General features: G+C 39.3%; 1 protein-coding gene across 1 annotated transcript in view; it reads right to left on the bottom strand.

The window, feature by feature from the left end:
- Positions 1-21,531, bottom strand: part of crybg2 (crystallin beta-gamma domain containing 2) — a 45,593-nt gene extending 24,062 nt beyond the window's left edge. Inside the window, exons 1-4 of the mRNA XM_038725321.1 lie at positions 21,192-21,531; positions 14,657-14,762; positions 9,897-10,052; positions 6,098-8,799 (exon numbers count right to left, since the gene is read on the bottom strand). Of these exons, the coding sequence (XP_038581249.1) occupies positions 6,098-8,799; positions 9,897-10,052; positions 14,657-14,762; positions 21,192-21,385 (3,158 nt within the window). The 5' untranslated portion in view covers positions 21,386-21,531. The remainder of the gene's footprint in view (positions 1-6,097; positions 8,800-9,896; positions 10,053-14,656; positions 14,763-21,191) is intronic.
- Between the last annotated feature and the right edge of the window lie 1,032 nt (positions 21,532-22,563).

Raw genomic sequence — 22,563 nt, 5'->3', positions numbered from 1 at the left:
TTGAGAATCTTGACTTGTGTGCAATATCAAATAAAGTTTACTAAGGCCTCATAATGGGAACACCTGTTGGACTATTCCATTCTAATTATTTATCCATCTATCTGAATTTCTAACATCATGGTTGAAAGAATTGGAAATGTCTTGTTGAAACTGGAGGAGTTTAGAAAACAGTAAATAAATGTAAATGAAGAAAACGTTTCAGCTGGATTTACTCTGCATAAACACAGTCCTGAAACCAAAGTCTTTGTGCTCAGAGGATTCATGTGCACACGAGGAAGATGCTGTCAGCAGACAATTCATAGTAATTTAAACTCAAAAAACAATTATAAAAAGTTCATTACCACCATCAATATTGTTTGCTGAACCAAAATGAGCATTACATTGAATGTCAAGAAGCTTTCAAAAGTCAGGTTTTGTGCTGTTCTAATTGGTGACTACCAGTGACTTTGACCTTTGACACCAAAACTGTTTGGCACATTAGTCAGAATCACTTTTTCAGAGTGACACAATTGAAAAGCCAAAAAAAAAATTACATAAAAGAGTAATATAAAATCCATATTTTTATATTTTACATGAAAAATGTGCTGAAATATAACAGGTTCTGAGGACTTTTTCCAAGTGACGGTACACAGGAATGCAAAGCACCATTATGTGCATGGTTACAAACGTTTTTAGTATCACTGGCCTTGACCTCCGTTAAAAGGTAAATGAATAGAGACAGTGTTTATTGTAACATTGACAGAGAGGTTAATTTTCACCTGTATTTAAACGACATGACTAGATCAACACAACACTAAACCACAAACCAGTGTGTAGCTACTCTATTACTATTATTTTACTTAATTTATTGACTGACTTTATTGTTTTTTGATTCTATTGATATTCTCGCACAGTAACTGAGAATCCTCTTCATTTCACTGCAAGGTTTACTTTGTATGTCTGTTTATGTGACAAATAAAGAACCTTGAACATTGACCTGTAAGGTGGGGCAGTCTGCCTGAGAGGCTAACTCAGGGCAAAGGAAATTCTGCAGTCACTTGCTCATTAAGCTCTGTGCTGTACTGCACAGCAGTAACTGAAAGCGACAAAAAGCCTTGAATACACAACATTTTTATCAACTCAGACCTTCTTTAATCCGGACTTAGGCAGCTGGACAGTAAGATGACAATGTTCCGAGATACCTATGTAAGAACGTCAACCTGAAATATCAAAATGAAGACATGCAAAAACGAGATTTTGAAACAACAGATCAACACCTATCTATGACGGCACCTGCATATTCTGGCAGTGATCCTAAACATCCTCTCAGACTTCACTGCAAATTATGCAAATTATGTCACACCTGACACAGGGAGCCTTAAAGCGACAGGTAGACAGACAAGAGCGTAAGCACAAACAGTATATTAGTATATTAATTTGCAGGTACAGGGACATACACAGACATACCTGTATATCAAGCGTTGCACATGAAAGGAAGACATCAATGCTAAATCGGTGGAGTACTCTTTTAGAGATATGATACTGTAGATAGTGATGTACTTTTTTTCACAAAGGTCCTGTATTTACAAAAACGAAAGTCATGTTTACTAAAATTTGTCAAATACTGTATTCATAAGATCAGATGATACAGTAGGAACCTCTCCTAATGTTAATTTTAGCAAAGATTAAAATATTCACTTGGTGCTCATAATCATCTTAAACTAAAACTGACTCTGCTGTGCGACAATCCAAAATGGAGGACTGGCATATTTCTTTGTTAGATGGTGTGCCAAAATGTACACCTCTCAAGAAGTGACCCCTACAGATTCTTGGCCCGAGACCTTGGTTTGTGACAGCCAGGTGTTTCTGACTTCTGTTGGGTCAAGGTGCAGTTTCAACTCCATCCACATGCTCTAATGACAGAAGGTGACTACCAACAAAAGGGAATTCTCAACAAGTTTCTCATTCCACTTGTGTCTCGAGTAAGAAGTCAGATGACAGCTAGTCAGCCACACATGAGCGGAAAACAAAGGACAAAAGCTCTGTGGCACTAATGGCTAGTTGTGACTAAAAACATACAAGTTGCTCAACTGGCTTTAGAGCTAATCCTACCAGAAACATGTCTGTGCCTCTTTCAGATTTTGATGGAGGAAAGGGAAAAAAACACTAAAGAAGGACACAAAAAGGACTACCCTGGAGATAGACAGAAGAGTAGGGAGGAGACAACTGCATTGTCACTGATTGTGTGTTTGCTTGTAAGCATGTAAAGTGAGTTGTTTGTTTACCTGGGTGTGTGTGTTTTGAGAGGTAAGATGCCTTAGAATTTTTAGCATTTTAAAGGAGTGAATGGCTTTGCGACTAATTTACTTGGTTGTTTTATCACAGGCTAATGTTTGCACATGTGTTCATATTTAATGTGTTTTTAATGTGATGTTTTGTTCTGATGCAGCCATTCCCCTGAATACAAGACAATTTTCGGCTATGGGAGACAATAAAGTAACCTTAACTAATGAGACTTGATTTAGTGTTTCAGACTGAAGCCTTTATGATGGGGCAGATGTTACAACCATTGTAATGGTGGAAAAAGTCAATTATAATGTCACAACTTGTTTGTTGGCAGGTTATGGAATTAAAACATCTATAGAAATGATGAAACGTAATTGCCTTAATTCAACCCATATATAGTTCCACACAATTTCTTTAATTAATAATAAATAAATAAAATTGCATTTAAAGTTGTGGCTTGACAAAAAAACCTACACTGGATTTTTTATTGTTTTATGCATTTTTCTTTTGACTTTTACCAAATCTGACTTTTTTGAGCCATTGTCACATTTGAGCATACACAGTATATGAACTATACTACATACCATACTTTCTGATGAGCCTATACCATTTCCTTTTTTTAATAACCACAATGTGGAAATCTGCAAGCCAGTGTCTTCCACTCACAAGTAGACTTTGCTGCCATCTTGTGGTTTTAAAAAACACACCAGGACATCAGTAACATCTATGTGATATAAAGACTAAACGCATATTTTCTGTTACACAACCAGTTACGCAGCAGTTTACATATTGTACAAGTGTGTATTTATGAATTCTTGTGATACATGTGTATACTGTAAAATCCCATGTTGTGAATACAGTGAGGGAGATTAAAGCTTTTAGGTTAAGATCCTGATGTGTTCAGACAACGTGGCTGCAACTGTTATCTGCACCTGTCACATCATGTGTCATAAATTCCACTGTAAACCTTTTTTTCTGAGAAATACATCTTATCCATTATTTCAAGGCAAAAAAAATTAAGCCATGCCCTTTTCCTGCAACTGCTGACACTTTTAACATACACAAAAAAACAGTATGAAGAGTTGCATAAAGAAAACACATGAATACTGTGTTGGAATGCCAACACATTCATGTTAATATGCAAATGAGCATTCTGGCATTAGACCCCGTGCTACAGGTGACAGGGCATGTTGAGGAGCTAAAAATGGATCAACACTTTATAAGTCTGATTAAAGGTATCGGCATTTTATAGTATTGTGTCTCATAGATTCTAAGCACACCTAAAGTAGATCCTGGGATACAGGATACTGTAAGTGACCAAAACTCTGAATTTGTCAACCTAAATGCCAGTGCATGAGGAGGCTGGGGAGATGGAGGCAGAGAATAAGAGCGATAAGAGACACTGACCCGCTATAGCTTTGAAAGGTGATAAAAACATGGTGTTTCTTCATGAAACACAGCAGCTGTGGTTGGCCTGTGGCTAACATTGGATTAGTATGTCGTTTTCATGACAAAAAATATCCAAACATCAACAACAAAACACAGCTCAAACACTCCTGCAGCATTATCTCTTTCTTTGCTGGCCAGCGAGTTGCAAACACAATGTCGCCAAAATACAAAGAAGTGCACCAGCAACAAGCAACATGGAAGCAGTGCATTATTCTCAGTGTGATAAGAGTTGCAACATTTTGGTTAATTGTTTCGCTGATCGACAGACACTGATGGATTAAACGTAGTTGAAGCACTACTTGTGACAAGACATTGAGTGTTAGGAGATGATCTGCTTAAGTTATTTATCTTTTTATTTGATAGATTCCTTGGGATAGATAAGAAAATAATCCTTACCATTACTGTACCTTTTCCAGTGAATATACATTGTTGACAACTGATTAATGAAGGATTCTCATACATGTATTGGCTAAACCGATACACACGTCCTTGATTACTATGTAAAGAGGGATTCTTATATTCTCTGCGCTCGTTAATGTTTAGTCATTGCCATCACAGTCAATGTATGTGAAAAATTATGGCTAAAAACCTACTGGTGGTCACAGGTTGGGTGTGCCCCCCTATTCACTGTCCGACAAACCACGAACAATAATCACTATCTCCATTTTGTTCCTGAGTTATGGTATTGAAAAATAGTCCAAAAAAGCACATCATGATTTCGCTGCGACAGTGACCTTTGACCTTTTGGGTAAAATATGTCAACAATTCATTGTTGTATGCGATTAAACCTTTGTATGAAATGTTGAGGTAACAGTGACCTTGACCTTTGAGTGTAAAGTGTCACCAATTCATTGTCTGACAAACTGTCAAATATGTTCATGTTCAAGTATCAATTCTTGAGTTATAGCCAAAAGGCCAGTTATCTTGGCCTCTGACAACCAAAATCTAAATCAGTTCATCCTTGAGTTTAAGTGGACGTGTGTGCCAAATTTGAAGCATTTAATAATAATACATTTTATTTATAATGCACTTTACATTTCAACGAAATCTCAAAGTGCTACAAATTTCCCTCAAGGCATTCCTGAGATATCACATTCACAACAGATGAATGAACAGACAACTCAAAAACATAATGCCATAAAGCATAAAGATATGTGGAGTGCAATGATCCGTGAACACTGTATTGTACCAGTCTGTGAACTGACTGCATTGTTACACCCCCAAAGATTAACCTGTACCCAACCTGTACCTGTACCCTTATTGTACAGGGTGATAATTTAGGGTTGAACAAATGGAATGCAAAAACAGAAATCAATCAATTAACTGTTAGTGGTCTTCTTCCTAACTTTACACTGTGTGTGGATCATGACATGGATTGATCAATCTGAGTTATGTCACAAAGCTGATGGCATGCGACAGCGATCCTGGGTTTGGTCACCTAATGTGCAGTGTATTAAAAAGGGTGTGTTTATTCAAAACTACACAGGTATGTAGGCAGCTTTGACTGTAGGTAAACAAGGCAGCTCATCCAGTGCTGATCTCTTTATCAGATGAAAGGTGTACACATTTCAGGGCCTTATCATTCAAAAAACTTTGAAAATACTACAGACCATTCACCTGTTTTAGCCTCTTTACATTGGCTCCCTGTTAGGACTGACTTTAAGATCTTCTTGATGACTTTTCAGGTTCTTTATGACCTGGCTCCAGATTATATTTTGGATCCATTAACCCCTTCTGTCTCTTCCTGAGTGCAGGCGAAAAACTAAAGGAGACAAAGTTTTTGCCATCAGGGCCCTGAGGCTCAAAGCTGACCTGCCTGAGGAAATTAGACTATATGGGTCAGTGTCGCCTCTAAAAACTCACTTTTATTGGAAAGAATATCCTCATTTTATCTGAGCTTCCTGTTTATTTTTATTCGTCATTATTTTCTTATTATGCTCCTCATGCATTTGATCATTCACTCTGGTTTTTCATTTAATTTTTCTCTCTGTGTCTCTGTGAAGCACTTTGTACTTTGTTTTGATAAGTGCTCTATAAATAAAGTTTTATTATTCTTATTATTAGCTAAGGTTACTCATATGGGTAACCACCCATCCAAAGAACTTCACTGGTTCCTCCGCAAGTGTGAAGTCGATTGGATGAATGGTGATTGAAGGACATACATTCCGACATACAAACATATAGACACAGACTCCTTCAAATTTAGTTTTTTAGTAGATGACAGCATTCAAAAATGTGTAAAATAACTCATTTCCATTAATGCTCCCTAAACTTCACCTTTATGGACAGCAAACTATCAGTTACACATTTAATGTACCTGTTCATTCATGTTACATCAAGCTTAAAATCCAGTACACTTGCAGTGATAAAACTTTCCACTTACCCCTGATTCAGGTCAGGTTGGGCTCCTGCCAGATGCTCCAGTCTCTCCGAGTGTGTGTGTGCAGCTTCTATATCAGGACAGTGTGTGTCTGTGTCCGGGGCTGACAGCTCAACTGCCACCTGTTTTTGCACAGTCCTGGTTCCGTTTGTGCTCTGAGTAATTGTATCCACCCACTCACTACTCTGTGGAGTCCTATTGTGTTCGGCCTCTGTGGCATCTGATTGCAGCTCAGCGCTGTGTGTCAATGTGCCCGTGACAACCTCTACTCCACCAGGAGTATCTGTGACTGCACTTGTGTTAGCATAACTGTTGACTTTTGTGCTTTCTTTGCTCATGTCTGCTTTTGTAGTAAGTGAAACTTTTAAAATTTCTTTCTCTCTAAATGTGGATGTGATTATGTCTTCCTTTCTTGTGTGACTGGAATGTATATTTTCAGAACGTCTAATGTCTTTGTAAGCCAGATATTGTACATCTTGGCTTGGAAGTTGCTTCTCTTCATAAGGGTGGTCTTCTGTTTCCAAACCCTCGGTCCAATTTCCCTTTGACCCCTCCCCCTGCCCATGCTGCTTACTGGAGGGTGGAGGAAAGTCGCATTCCATCAGTGTGTTTACTTGCTGAACCGGTGTGGCTGGTAACTCCTCCTTTCTCCCCAACCTTCCGTCTACTTTCACCTGCACAAACGCTGGGGTAGCTACTTCTTTCTGCTGAGTCTTTGCATCATTACTCACAGGAAATTCAGAAGTCCCAGTATCTGAATTCTGACCACTTAGTTGTTGCTGCACTTCAGATAGGTAACTGACATCCTCTTTCTGTTCTTCATTGCCCATTTTGCCTCCATCATTCTGCATTTTAAGAATTACCACACTCAATTCTACCTCACCTCTCTTACTCATACCTCTTTCTGCAGTCTCCCCCTTCTGTGGAGATACCTCGCAAAGACTGACAACCGCTTTCAGTCCGTCTTCCACGCTAATTTCTTCTCTTTCATGCACCGTGTACATCTCTTCATCCATACTCTCCTCTGCGTTGTCCTCTTCAGCACTGTAGTAGATCTCAGTGACACTGGCGTCATCTGATCCTGCGCTCAGATATGTTGGACTTAAAGGCCCATCATAACCATCCATCTGCCCGGAAGGAGCAGATAAACTCTCCGTTGTTTCAATTTTTATCTCTAGACCCTTAACTGCACTCATCTTCTCAGGAACGGGAGAGGGACAGCCAGGGTCAGGACTCGCCTCATCAGTGACTAACTCTTTGACTAGGATCACTCTCCTTTTACAGTCAGTAACCTGAATATCTGTCCCTTGGGATGTTACATAGTCAGAAACAGGAGGGGTGGAGTTTTGAACCACAGGGACTGACCTGACAGTGTCTTGGATGAAGCAGAAACTGTCTGATTTCACCTCTGAAAGGGAGAGGTTCAGCTTTGAGTAAGGAATGTTATCACTGTTAGCTGGTTCAGAACCTGAACTGAGAGAGGAAGGTAGATATCTGTCATGTATTTCTGAGTCTCTATGACACTCAGAAGCAGTAGAAGTTTGGTAAGAGGTAAATCTGGAGCTCTCACTTGAAGAAAACACCTTTCTCTCGCTGAAGCTGGCATTTATGTTAGTGTATCCACCCACAGCTTCATCCATTCTGCAAACAGTAGGGTCAAACTCACGGGAAGTGGACAGACGAGAAAAAATAACATTAGTTTCGGTGTGGCACTCATTAAGGGTTTTAAGCACAATAGGTTCTGATTTGGTGTTAATTTGTGTTATCTCGGTGTGGATTTTAGGTGGGAGGTTTGAGAGGGATGACATTACCTCTGAGGTAAAATTCTGGGGGAAAAGTGTCTCATACAACTCTCCATAAGCTGCATCTTGAATGACAGGACAACCGCTCTTTTCACCGCTAACCGCTGAGGTTGTAGTGGCAGTTTCAGGAATAGACCTCTCAGTGAGAGACATTGAGGCTTCTTCATGCATAAAAGCAGAATTTTCATTGAGAGCAGAGTTGTCAGTGTGAAGAAGAGGGGCTGACTCTGTAAAAGTGGTGTGGTGAACATTTGCCAGGGGGGGTTTGCCATTTGGACCTGTACTGTCAGCTATGAAAGGGGCATCGTGTTGATGATGTGGTGATGTAACTGTGATGGATTCAGTAAGAGAGTTTTCTGTTTTTGTGTTAACCTGCTGGAGGATCTCATTGTCACACGGGTTATTGTTTCTGGAGACTGAGTCAACAACTGCTGCGTTGGCTCCTTTCTCATCTGAGGTGTCGAGCCTGACTGGAGGCAGGCTAGCTGGAAGGATATGAACAGTCTGGTTATCGACCGCAGAGGTGGTTTCTGTGTGAGTCATGTGAGCAGATGAATTGGAATTGCTTTTGGATGAGTTATCATGAACAGGAATGTTCTCTTTCTCCGATGAGGCTGTATTCTCCAGCTGCAGCTCAGGAATGATGGCAATAGGTGCTTTCGGAGGTTCCTTATGAACATCAAAAAGATCGGAGCACTTTGTCAGAGGCTCCTTTGCTTCTGGTTGGGTGTTTATAGCGACAGATGACTGTGATTGATTAGGGAGATTGAAACTTGATTTTGACTGGTTTGTGGCCACAGGAGGAGGAGAAGGGATGTCAAATGCATCGCTGATGTCAAGCTCTGGTTGAGACATACTGAACATTGCTTGATCCAACTCCATCTGTCGGACGTGCAGAGGAGTCTAGCAGAAGACAGTTTACAGTTTACTCATGAAATAATGAAAAATTTGCAGTCAAGTAATTTTAAGAAAGTAATAATCATTTGTACATATGGATAAGTTAGCCCCAGTTTGTACCTCTCTCGTGTTTACATTACAATCGAGCCACAGGGCCAAGCATTTTGTTATTCTGAAAAATAAATCCCTGGTGACCTTTTAATAAAACCCAGATGGTTGTTAAACAACACTTACCGCTGCTTTGATAGTCTTTCTAGAATCCTTAAACCGGCAATAACATTTTTGGAAAATCATTTGTGGCTACTACGGGTAGTGGAAACAATTGTGAATGCAACAAGTCCACTAATCTCACCTGTAGGAATAAGTCACAAGCACTCATTGACAGTGTTTGTGTAATTGCGCTCACTGCCAGAAGGAGAGACAAAAGTTCCACACTGCAGGTTTAAATATGAAAATATACTGTAATGGGAAAAAAACATGCTTCACATTGGACAAATTTACATTTACTTACATTACATTTAGCTGACGCTTTTATCCAAAGCTATTTACAATTGCTATATATCAGAGGTCACGCGCCTTTGGAGCAACTAGGAGGAAAGTGTCTTGCTCAGGGACACATTGGTGGATGTGTCACAGTGGGGAATTGAACCTGGGTCTCTCACACCAAAGCCATGTGTGTTATCCATGGCACCATCGTCATTTTTGACTACAATCTTTTTTTTGAGTCGCAACTTGGGAAACAGATTAAAAATCTTTTTAATTGGGAAGCAGATGGAATGTCATTTGACCTAGATAGACACAGGAGTCTGTAATGATTCTGGATATACCTCTAAAACTGAGTTGTTAAACAACTTTCTGGGTTTTTTTAAAGATTGTCCTGGGGGCATCTTCAGAAAAAACAATGCTTAACCATGTGACCGTAATAGAAAGAATTGCTTAAATATAATGATAATACATGAGAGGCACATGCTGGGGCTATGGATAAGCCAGACAAAACAACATGATCATATAGTTGTGTAGGCAGTTGATGCACTAAAGTTTCAACGTGACAAAAAAGGAAGGAAAATTTATTTGCCACAACAAAACTCAGGGAATGAGGTTACCTCATTTTGCTCTTCAATTCCTGGGCTATGAAGGCCAAACGTGCTCTTAGAGATTCTCTCTTCATCTTTCTTCTTCCTCCTTTTTTGACCAAAGGAAAATGTAGAAAACCTTTTGGGCTTACGGAGGTCCAACTCTGAGTAGCTGAGTTCTTTTCCCTGAGAGTAAGAGAGAGGGAAGGAGAAGAGAGGGAGGAAGAAATGCAAAATGCAAGACATAGAATATAAAAGGTATGTATTAACTCTCAGGAAAATTAACAAAACACGTTGTGATTAATAATTGGGAGTGTAATTTTAATGACTTGCTATTTATAAAAATCATTTTTAAAACATACTACAGCTCACTCTACCTTTTATTAAATAACATCTAATCTGAACACACATACCGTACATACTAATAATCCCTAACCATTTAAGCCCTTGACATGGGTTAATAATAAACCTTTAAACACTGCTTCTTTCAGTGGCAAGATGAGGATATTTCACTATGAAAAAGTACACATAGATAATGAGTCCTTACACTTATAAACATGAAAAAGGGTTGACACCCTAACTTCATTCCAAGCAGTAGAAAAAACCTGATCCACCCGACTAGTAGAACACGATCATGTACGTAGAAGTACAAATCATAACCGACATAGGAAACATCTACATCTCTTTACACTGCATGTCATTACTGTTACAAAAACTGTTGTGCAAAAGAGTTAAAAATTTGTCAGTATCTTGGGAAAGCACCTGACCCAGGAAAGATACTAAAAGCGTGCAGGCAAACACTGATTGAAAAGGTGACACATGATTATGTGTGCATGTTTTGTTGAGACGTGATGACAAAGTACAATGGAACATGAAGCTGTCTGTCACTGCCATCTGCCAGGTTTTTAACTGGGTGTGTTTACTAGAATTCTTCCTCCTGTGATGAATAGTTTGGAAAGTATGAGAAGCAAAGACAACAATCAAAGTGGAGTCTTTGTGAATGGACAGTGTAACTCCGCTGTATAGGACATGTCTAACTACCATATTAAGGTGTTTGTGCATAAAACACAAAACTAAAAAAGAATGCTGATTTTTTTATTCACTACAGTAAATCCACTACTTCAGTTACCTATCTACAGGTCCTACCAATAAAAACTTTGTTTTCAGCTTAACTTAACAAAGATAGGGAGAACTTTTCAAAGAAGAAATAATCTTCATTTTACAAATAAAATATTGAATTCATATGCTATTAAACTAGTGCAGATTACGTTTTTAAACATTTGATCTGCTTTTTTGCACTGTTAATTGCAATTCCTTCTTCTCATGCCATTATGGTCCATAAATAAGTCTTAAGGTATGCTTTTTGTGGTCCACTATTCCAACCTAGTTTTCCTGCAAATCAACCAGTGTATGTATTTTTCTAAATTAAGGTGAGATTATGTACCTTTTAAAAGAAGAAATAGCACAATCTTCTTTAGAAATTATAATCAATAAAACAAACCCTTGCTCAATTCAATGCACAACAGTAATGCTACAGCTTCATTTGGTCTGGTATGACCAGTGGATGCTGATGTTAGTGAATGTTAGGAAACTTTAGATAGATATTGCTTTGTGACTGATATTTCAGATCAAGTTACAAACTTTGACTCTTCACTACTTGTACTATTGTTACACAGCTTTTAAGCACCAGTTGCAGCCACTGTTCAGCAAAAGTTACATTAGCTAACATTAGTTTAGTTAAATAAATTACTACACTATGTGCCCTGACACAGCATGTTGGTAAGACGAAAACCACAGCTGTTCCACCGGAGCACTTATTAGTTACGATGAGGTTCCTCTAAATTATGTTATTACTGGTGACATAATTATACAACATAAATATAGCAACACACTGAAACTGCAGTATTCTTTGTTGATGTTAAAGCTGACCATCAGCTATACAAAAGACAATGGGATGCTCTTTTCTACTAATGGTGCATTTGAGTTCACCTCAAGGGTGTTCAGTGCCATTGTTGAGGGATTGTAGGAGTGAGATAAGTGATGTATTTCACCTGAATTATCCTCAATCCAATTACAGATGATTCTTGCACAATGACATACTTTTCTTGTTTAAATCTATGCATCTCCTTGGAAAATTGCAAGTTCATGGTGTGTTCCTAAAAGGTCTGTTGCATCCCCCATCTGTATTATGATGTAGACATATCTTAATGTGAACAAACATTGCTTTTTACGGCCAAAGCTGTCTCAAACCATCTGACACATGGCCCAAAGATTTTTAATATGTTATATTCTGGTCCACTGGTAATGCTCAAACCCACCTGGCTGACACAAGCTATAATGCTCTTTTTAAAGTGTGTTATATCACGCTTTAAGCTCATTCTGCATCACTATGTTCACATACACAGTATATACTAAACACACATGCTGTCCTGTACATTGCCGCTGCTAAATCACTGGATTCGAATTCACAAAATAGAACATATGACCGGGATGACTTGCTTTTTTCATGCTAAATGTCTTACAGGTCTCAACTACAAATCCATCAGAACGTACCGGTAATTGAACACTGCCACAACACTACTGCTTAGTAGAGCAATGGCACCCTCTGCTGGAGGGAATAACAATTATTTGGTGTATTACCTGCTCCTCCAACTCTGTTATATACTGGAGGCATAGATAGAAATCAAGGCTAGAGTATTGTAAATGAAATTGAACTGTTACATTATTCACATACAGTAAGCAACAATCACAAGTGACTTCATTGAATCGGAACATTAACTTGTATGCTGTGTTTACTGTGTGACATACTAGGTGCGTTTGACTTCATGCGGCGCTGCGCAGCACTGACTGAACGTGATGCAGGCTAGACTTAAAATAAGGCATGCTGGTTAGAAATTGTGTCCGACTTTCGCCGGCGCTGCAAAATGTCACGATGTCACATGACATTAAAACCTCGCTTGAGCAAGGCGGCTGCAGGTGCCAACTCCGGCGGACGCAGTTGCTTTTCTCCAGCTGTACAAAGTTGATCACTCACTGATCTCAGCTCACAGTAAGCTCACGCAGGTAGAATGTTTCGACGGCGCCGGTTATATTTCGCGCGCCCCTGCAGTGACCTGGCGGGGTCATCTCGAACGCACCACCTATCGTGTTGCGTGTGCTACTTTTTGAGATATGGTGCCCTCTAGAGAGGAGTCATGTATGTTGGCCACCTGCAGTCAATTGCATGTCTGTGGGTGTAACTGAGATTATGAGAATAGTTAAATAATAACAATTGATAAGTGTGACTGTGCTTATTTGCATAGTGCATATTAGAGTTATCTGTGAGCATGTGCTTATAAGTGTAAAGTGGTCATTATAATGCAAGCAAGACCCCGAGGGAGATTCTACAAACCATAGGTGGAATGCAGCTGCCATTAAAGTCACCTAACGGAGGCAATTTTATTCATCTTTCAAAGACATGCTGTCAAGAATATTCTTGTTCAGACAAGTTTCTGATCTGATCTTCAGAACGCTGAGAGAAAACCTACAGGACTGTCCTGCGATCTGAGAGCAAAACAGAAACATGAATATACACACACACACACACACACACACACACACACACACACACACACACACACACACACACACACACACACACACAACTAAAATATGCTGCAATAAGTGTATGCACATATGCACTTTAGGGATGATAAAATAAGACTTGGTTGGTTCACTAGTTTCAACTTCTTAAAAAAATCAGAGTGAGAATGCCATTTTGTGTTTTAAATTTTATGCTTGTATGTTTGGATGAGGAGATCTGTCAAAGCAAGAAAAATAATGTCCCTCCATTAGTTTCACCATGAACAAATAACTAATCTACAAGAGATATATCATTCTAGGTCATTTTAAATATTATTCCATGTATATCATTACAGAGAAGTATAACCAGCTGCCCTGAGTACGTACTACACGGTCCGGAGTCGAACTGGTGACCAATGGTGGATGATAAAACCCACGGGCGCTGGTGTCGTTCGCCAGTGCGTCTCTTAAGGTGTCAGGGAGTGAGGTTTACTCACTACATAGCCTGGCTGGCTTCAGTTTGAGAAATTTAAATTTGGCAAATCATGTGCTTGACATTTGTTGCCACAGGGATCAACATCAGGTTTCAACTGAGTATCAGCGTGTTAGCCTCCCAGGCAGCACAGAAAGAGAAGACAAAGTTTTCAGAGGTTCAGATGTTTTTGCTTTATCTATATGTCAAGAGCAAAACATGTTTCTTGTCTTAGTGTCAGAAAAGGTATAGAGTTTAAAACCAGTCATTCAACATTTTTGCCTGAAAACCTTTCTGGATCAGTCAAATCAAATGCCAATTTTGAGCTAAAGACACATTTTATTAGCATACAGTGCAGTAATAAATTCTCCTTTAAGAATATCTACTACAGAAATCACCCAACCTGTGGCAGCAGAATAAACTAATGAGGAAATTGTCGATGCTTCACTACAAAGGGTCAGACAGAGCAGTTGACACATTTTTACTGCTTATAATTGTTGTTGTAATGGTTCTGTATAATTAAGGCCCATATTTTATTAAAGAATGAGGATCCCCAGGATGACTAAACATACATTCTGCATAACACACATTGACTTCTGTCTGCGTGTGTCTCTCTCTCACTCACACGCACACCTTTCCAGTCAAATCTCTTTCCTGCTTGACTACACTGTCTGAAATAGTCATAAGCTGGATTGATTAATAACTTTTTAATAACTACCTGTGAAGTGAGGTCAACAATGTAAACAGCTTGACTGACCTTTGACCTGGGTGCGGTGCTATAGAGAGAAGACCGCTTGCTGTTGGAAACAATGTTGTCCGACGAGGCCTCTCCATCCTCTGCAGTGTTACTGGGCTCAACATCACTGATGGGCACACAGTTAAAAATATTAAATTAGTAGAATCTCTACTAACAAAATCCACATGAAAATATATCAGCTTTACACACAGAAAAAACAATATGCCCATTGTAACCAATGTGAGCTTTGAAGGGCTTCCATCTGGAATCGGATGCTTTTAAAAACTGTTTTAAAGTTAGAGACAACGATTTATGATGAATTAATGAGTTAATAAACAGTACAATAAAACTGATGTTGATTGTGATCTTAATTATGGCTTGGTTGATATGCTGTAGGAAAAAAAATTGATTTCCTTAAGACAAATGAAATACTGATTTCAGAGATTTTTATGACCCATGTACAGTACAGTATACTGCTGAAGTAGTGCATGACTAACACCATACATACTGTATGCCATCCTGTAGTTTGTTCAGTACTTTTATAAAGAGGGAAAATATGCTGCTTACAAAATAAAAGAGTGAATCATTGCTGAAGGAATGTTGAACAGAACCAGCTAAGCAGAGTGTGCATTTGTGTTTCTTATAGGTGTTCTGAAATGTGACTTTTGTATAGAACAGAGGCTTATTATGCCATCAGGATACAGTTAATGAACATAAAAACTACAAGAAGCTATATTTGCCATTTCCTAAAAAAAGGAAATTGGTAGCTATAGCCTAAATAATATTATTCATTCAATTATTGTCCACTTTGTTGTGAAACAACAGGCTTTTGGTTTTGTTCAGTCAATCGGAATTATTTCCGACTCCTCTCCTGGGACGTGGGTGTCAGTGCGAGGCTGCAGGGGCTTCAAAGTCAACAGAGAGGGTCCATCAATAATCATGAGCTGTCTTCACATCAAATAGAGGCCTCTTTGTACACAAAAGCTGCTTTGCACAACTAAATACTCACGCAAGTACCCTTTTCATAATTAAGCAGCAACCAAATATTGTGTATTTGTATTTTTTCATGCACAACAGCCTGTCAATAAGTCAAGTAGTTGTGGGACTGCAACGTGTGAGACAAATAAGCTGCAGTCAGAAAAGATTTCCAGAGATAAGAGGATGAGTCATGGCGTCTACCCTATGTGATGCGTTTACATGTCAACACACAGAATACCAAGACACATGCAACTCCTTTCAACCAAGAATGTCTTGAATAGGATAAAGCTCAACAGGATGTAACTAAGAGATGAAAGTGCCTTCTGTACTTTCACATATTTTACTGCGCGCACAGAGAGAGAGAGAGAGAGAGAGAGAGAGAGAGAGAGAGAGAGAGAGAGAGAGAGAGAGAGAGAGAGAGAGAGAGAGAGAGAGAGAGAGAGAGAGAGAGAGAGAGAGAGAGAGAGAGAGAGAGAGAGAGAGAGAGAGAGCTGCAGTAAAACTTATACATTTGCATGTGTATCTACAAACTGCCAGACACTTGCTACAGCCAACCCACAAGTTTTCTGTATGCAGATGGACTAAACCTGCCATCTCAGTTACCTTCCAGGAAAAGTTTAACATTTTTGGAAATATACGCATCAGCAGTTGGTTAGCTTAGCATAGAGACTGAAAACATGGGGAAACTGCTAGCCTGGCTCTGTCCAAAGGTAACAAATTTCTCTCATGGCTATGCTTGCTCAAGCATGGCAGACAATTATGGAGGCCGCCCTGTGGCTCTCACCCCCATTCTGATGAAGTGCTTTGAGAAACTGGTTCTCTCACCAGTTTGTTTTCAGAACCAACAGATCCACAGAGGATGCCATCTCCACTGCCCTCCACTCAGCCCTCACACTCCTTGAGAAAAACAACACCTACGTCAGAATTCTGTTTGTGGATTTCAGCTCAGCATTCAGCACAATCTCCCCCATGAAACTTATCAGCGAACTCAGCACTCTGGGTTTAAACACAACACCCTGCAACTGGATATTGGACTTCTTCACAAACAGACCCCAGTCAGTTCTGATTGGCAGACACACCTCCTCCACTCTAGTGCTCAACAGCGGAGCCCCCCCCCCCTCATGTTCACGCTGTACACCCACGACCTACCTATTATAGCTCAGGCCTCTCCCCCTAGTTTCAGTTTGGTTATTTGGTGAGTGTGTTACACAAGCTCTTTCAGCTTTTAAGTCTAATCTATTTAACCAAATAAACTCACTAAATGTCAACACTGGAAACTCTAACACCTATTATCCTAAATAAACAGAAATATACAACTATACACTTTCTGTATTCAGTTTCTCTTTTTCACCAAAGAAATTGCCTTTTCACTAGCAAGGGCCACATCATTGATAGATATGTTTAAATTATTTATTGATGAACCTAACAGAAAGATGTGCAAGACTTGTAGTTGCTGGATAGCCATATTTAGAAAGCGTTGTGGGGAAGCTACAATAGGGAAATCAGCTGTAGTACCCGGGCACGACGGACCACCTCATAACCCTATGGAGAGGAAGAAGGTGTTGAAGAAAGAGAAAGGGTTGGTGGGCAGGGGTGCAGAATCCAAGTGCGAAAAAGAAGAGATTGGTTGTGTGGGTATTTATGGATATGCTGAGTGTGACGTGACTGATGTGCTGTGTGGTCTCACTCCAGACACTCCTAAGTAGCTCCATGTCAAGCCTGGGAGGCTGCTGAGCCCGGTTCCATTGCACACTCGCCTTGCTCTGGTTCTGGTGCCCATTCAAGACTCAGTCAGCTATTCGGAACTGAGGTAGCTGCTAACTGAGCTAATTTGCTAGTAGGAGTTAGCAGCAGTGATGACCTGACATGTGATATGTTCCCCTATATTTGTGGAGAATTAATTAAAGAGGTGTCTTAATGCTTACACATTGGACCTTTAAGATAAGTGAAAGATCATGATCTGATTTAGTACAAAAAAACCCCACAGTGAGTTGAATCCTGAGACAAAATGTGACTTAACATTTAATCTTCTTTTCCTAATATTAACCAAAGTGTTTTTGTTGCCAAAACCTTACAGGACAGGAGTCTACATTCACTTTGGCAAGGTCACACTAATAGTTTATTCTGGTAAAAAAATTCTGAGAATAATCAAGTATTTCTATAGGGAGGTGTATATCAGCCTCAACTCATGTGGCCAGTACTCCACTTCCTACATGAACACAACAGGTTTCACAGTACAGTGACTCATTATGAACTAATTTGTTCTGAATAATGCCAGATATTTAAACACAGTTGAGTTGAGACATCAGAGCTTCGACTGTGAGTAAGATGTTGCTGACCTGTATCCCTAGGCACAATGATGGTGTGTGTGTGTGTGATGATTAGTAGTTTCATGACAACGTAATAGGCATGTGGAGCGGCAGGTTTCTCTACAGTACCTCCATTAATCCTCAACTTGACTTGGAAGCCTTACCAGATACTAAAACATGTGGGTGTGTTGGGCATGGAGTATTTCCTCTATTTTCATACAGCAGGGCTAAAGTTTAAAATAAGTCCAATATGCCTTTGACATCACCTTGAACTGTGTGAAATGCTATGGAGTCAAAACAAACCAAAATGACATGAAGACCCAGAAATCCAAAAGTCTTTGCCTGATCCCTGGACAAGAATTAAAACTTAATCCTTAACTAACAACAAAAACAGATTTTGTCTATGTGTGGATTTAACTTTGATCTAGGACATTCATCTATGATGTCAACAATTCAGGAATTTTAATATCAAGATGTGATGTGACTAACAATTAATGGATTAGAGGCTATTAATGACACACTTCTTTCAATTCTGTTTTATTATAATTTAGTCCTGAAAATGTATATCAATATGAAGGTTTATTTGTTACCATTTATTATTTTAACTGCATGTGTGCCATGCATAGGCCATTATGCTTTACCCTCGTGTAACCCCAGTGTGCGGCTGTGTGCACAGGCGGTTCTCACAGTTTCAGCCCACCATTTATATTTCTCCCTGTGCAAACACAAGCTGTCACTACAACCGCATCAACAACATGATTACATTGTCCTATCATGTGACTTGCATGAACACACTACCTCTCTTGTGTGTTTTATGCACACTCCTTTGCTTACAAGGTTTAAACAGAGCAGTGTCTTTACTCCACTGCAAACATCTCAGACCGATACAGCAAAGCTGAAAATGTTGAACAATTCTAAACTCATTGTTTGTGTATTTCTTGCATGTATGATACTTCTAAACGCCCAACATTTTATGCACCTGTCAAACTCTACAAGATGTCTCTGTCTCTCCAGGGTGAAGTTGCACTTGACAATTGCACAGATGTTGTAACACTCTACTGTCTGGGGTTGTGAGAATGTAGTGATAGTAATGCCTATACTTAATGCTAACAAGTGTTACATGTCAACAGGAATTAAAATTTTATTTATGGTTTTGAAAGCAAATATTAGGTGTGTATATCGGCTTTATCGGAACAGTCCACTCACAGTAGAAATTATGAACTAAAGCTGAAAAAATGAAGAGTGGGTCCATCAGTGCTTGTTTGGACTGTTGGGAATACCTGCCGATAATGGCTTATCAAATATATTGGTAGTAATTCAGAAACACTGATCCTTGTTTAAGGTCATAATTTTAAGTAAATTTTCTTTTACAGTCTATGGTCGATTATATTGTTTGTATAGCTTGTCCTTGAGTCTGTATTCTTTACAAATGAGCATATCACAGTCTAGCAGATGGTGTTTCTAGCTCTGTTTGGAATAATGACTTTATTGCCCAACAGCCTGTCTCCAGCACATCACATGAAAAAATGTACTAACGGCTAAATTTCACTGATCCACACTTTTATCTTGCATCTTTCTTCTTTTTTACTGTAAGATGATAACAACATCAGTCCCCAAAAATCCAGTTTCAGACAGTCTCTACTTTGTAGCAACTTTCTGTCTTGCAATTTTGTTTACAATTCCATTTAGACATTGAACATTAGCACAGTAAGTAACATTGATTCATCTGCAAAATTATTTTCTCAATGAATAAAGTTTGGTTTTGAAAATGTCAGAAAATAATGAAAAATATCTGAGACAGTTTCCCAAAGCTGACTTATTGAAATTGCTTGTTCTGCCGAACTAATAGTACAAAAGCCTAATATTCAGTTTAGTATCACAGAAGACAACAGTAATATCAAAGCTGCGTTTCAACCAAAAGTACCCGTGCTGCAGATCATCTGCAGCACTCGTGTGTGTCCGCCTGAGCATCGGAGGATCGGGATTTTTAACAAGCTTTATTACCTGCTCCAATCAGTGGTTCCGCTTGTTTTGGAGAAGAGGAGGCCGACTTCAGCTCTGTGTAAAAATTTTCTGACTGATGAAAACTTAAAACAACAACTTTGGAGCCAGTATTTAGGGTAACTCCATCTGCTGTTCACTGTAAACACACCGCTGCACGTTGGTTGCTGTTTCTGAGCAATAAATTTATTAATGCCGATGTACGATCTTAGGCGGACATCTCTGCAAGTACTACCCCGCGAGCAGGGACTTTTGGGGGGTAAAAAAAAAGACCCTAGAACTAAATTTAGACCCTGGTCCCCTAGGTGGAAGTTCCTCCAAAGGTTGCTAGTTCCAGGGTATAGTTTCTTTGGTCGAAACGCAGTTCAATAAGCTAGAAGCAGATATTTTCTGGGAGTTGTTTGTAGAAAATTACTTTTAATAGATTATCAAAATAGTTGCAGATTTAGTTTTTGCTGGTCCCTTCAAATGAGGAAAAACAATAGATATTCAATCATGTATTTTGTCTCTGCCTAAAACATATTACATGCCTAATAGTGCAATGACTTCAATACATTTCACTCAAAAAATCGTTTTTCTAAAGTTGTCCCTACGCTACTTACTGCATGTCCCTTAAGGTTTCTGTAGGATTTCAGGAAACTTAAGGACATTTAATTTTTCCATGTTTTATTTGCACAGTTAAATGACTGAGAGAATGGACTCATTTGCATGGATTTCACAGTTCACCTTTCAATTGTCCTGTCTAGACAGGAATGCCCTTGTCGGTTATTTAAATCACCATCAATTGAACCATCTACAAAGTTATGGTTAACCTAAGTAAACAGATTTGGCATGGTGCTGGGAATAACCCTTTTCAGCAATCATTAACCTCATTAAACTGGTTCAATTGTCTTTTGCCTGCACAGACAGTAGGAGGAGATCTAATGTAGGCCTACTGGGCACGGATGTCTCATTTTAGTGTGTTCAAGGCTCAACTGACAAAGCATGAACCCAAAACTCCAAAACTTTCCACAGTTTGTTTAATATTGGTGAATGACAATAACTACAACAACATGGATTAATTTCGAACTAAAAGTGAAAACTGAATTATGTGTGTTTAGTCAAAAAGTCTAATATAACATTTGGAGCAGCTATGGCTAATCCACAGCTTTGCAGCTCTTCTGTGCCAGAAGCTGCTTTATGTTGATGCTCCTCCACGCCAAGCTATATGACACATGCACAGGCTTGAACAATGGCTACTGAAAATTCGCAGCATTCTGCGAGCATACCTGACAACCTGTTGGTTGTTATCCGGGGTCTCGTAGGCAGGGCCGTTCTTCGACTTTTTCTTGAACTTCAAGAAATGAAACCTCTTCCTCTGTCCCTCATTCTTGTCCACATCCTTCTCCACCGATTCGTCCGGGCTGGCTTCGCTCTTGGAGAACAAACTTTTCAGGGACTTTCTGGATGAACTCTTCGCCATCTCTAGTGGGCGATGTCAGTGAGGGCAGATGAGGGCTGGCGGGTATTTTAAAGAGTCGCAAATGCTTTCCGGTTGATGATGCGGTCATTAAAAGCTGATGAAAGTAGTCGAGGAATGGAGAACACTGCACGGATGAAAGTTGTTGACATATGACAGCTGCTTCATTTTTTTTAGACAGAGCTCAGGTGTGGCGACACGCCCCTGAGGGCTTACACCCAGAACCCAGGGACACACCCTTTTCGATGCCTCTTGGTCCATTACCATAATGCAATAAAATATTTTGAAATAATTGATTTGTTTACTTTATTGTCTTAATGAGTCAGGGTGTTACATGTAGTTTCAAAAACTTTAATTTGTATTGGTAGTCTGCTTTTGTCTAGTGTCTTAGGTCAGATATGGAATGTCTGTCTCCATCTTGATGAAGGTTGGTGGACGAAGAACACCAAGGAGAAGTAAGATTTATCGGTCTATTCCTGACAAAATCTGATTATGTCATATAAGAATTTTGTCAATAATAGATATAACTTGTATAGTTACAGGATGCATGTCTGAAGATGGGAGATAACAAGAGACAGATGACTAAAAATATAGAAATCCTTGCAGGATTTCATCACTCTTTCAAGTATTGCTGGGAATTCCCCTGGGAGCAAGGGGCGTCACTTTGTGTTGAAAAGTGGTGGGGACATAGGAGCTCAAAATAGGAGTGTGAAGAGACACTTACCTTGCCAGACATCATGATAGGCGATATTAGGTTCACAAGAATGACACCAAAAGATCCTTAAACAGTGTTTTAAAGATATCCTCAATGCCGAGATATAGGCCTAGGAGAGGGGAGTCGGTTCTGGTGAACGTTTCTGCACCAGTTTATGTTGGAATTTAGAGTAGAATGCAGTGTAGCTCTCAGACATTCTGTGTTGCTTTCAGATATGTTTCTCCTGTAGATCACCTTTTCTCACATAATATCATACCTGCTGAGGCAACACATATGTAGGCATGGTTTAGTCTTCCCTCCAGTTCTGTCATGGTCACAGGGAGAGAACAGAAAACTTGGCCAAAAAGAAACTGTGTTAAGTAGCTTGTTTTTTTTTTAGCTTAAGTTACTTTTTTTGGACACTTCGCATTTGTTTTGCCTATATTTTAAATTGCATTGCATATTTTCTTAACGTGCTAATAAACCT

Source organism: Micropterus salmoides, unplaced genomic scaffold (genome assembly GCF_014851395.1).
Source record: "Micropterus salmoides isolate LMB-PRFRI ecotype aquatic unplaced genomic scaffold, ASM1485139v1 Ms_hic_scaffold_17, whole genome shotgun sequence".
NCBI lineage: Eukaryota > Metazoa > Chordata > Actinopteri > Centrarchiformes > Centrarchidae > Micropterus > Micropterus salmoides.
The sequence above is the reverse complement of the archived record's forward strand: the minus strand, read 5'-3'. Positions and strand labels throughout refer to the sequence as shown.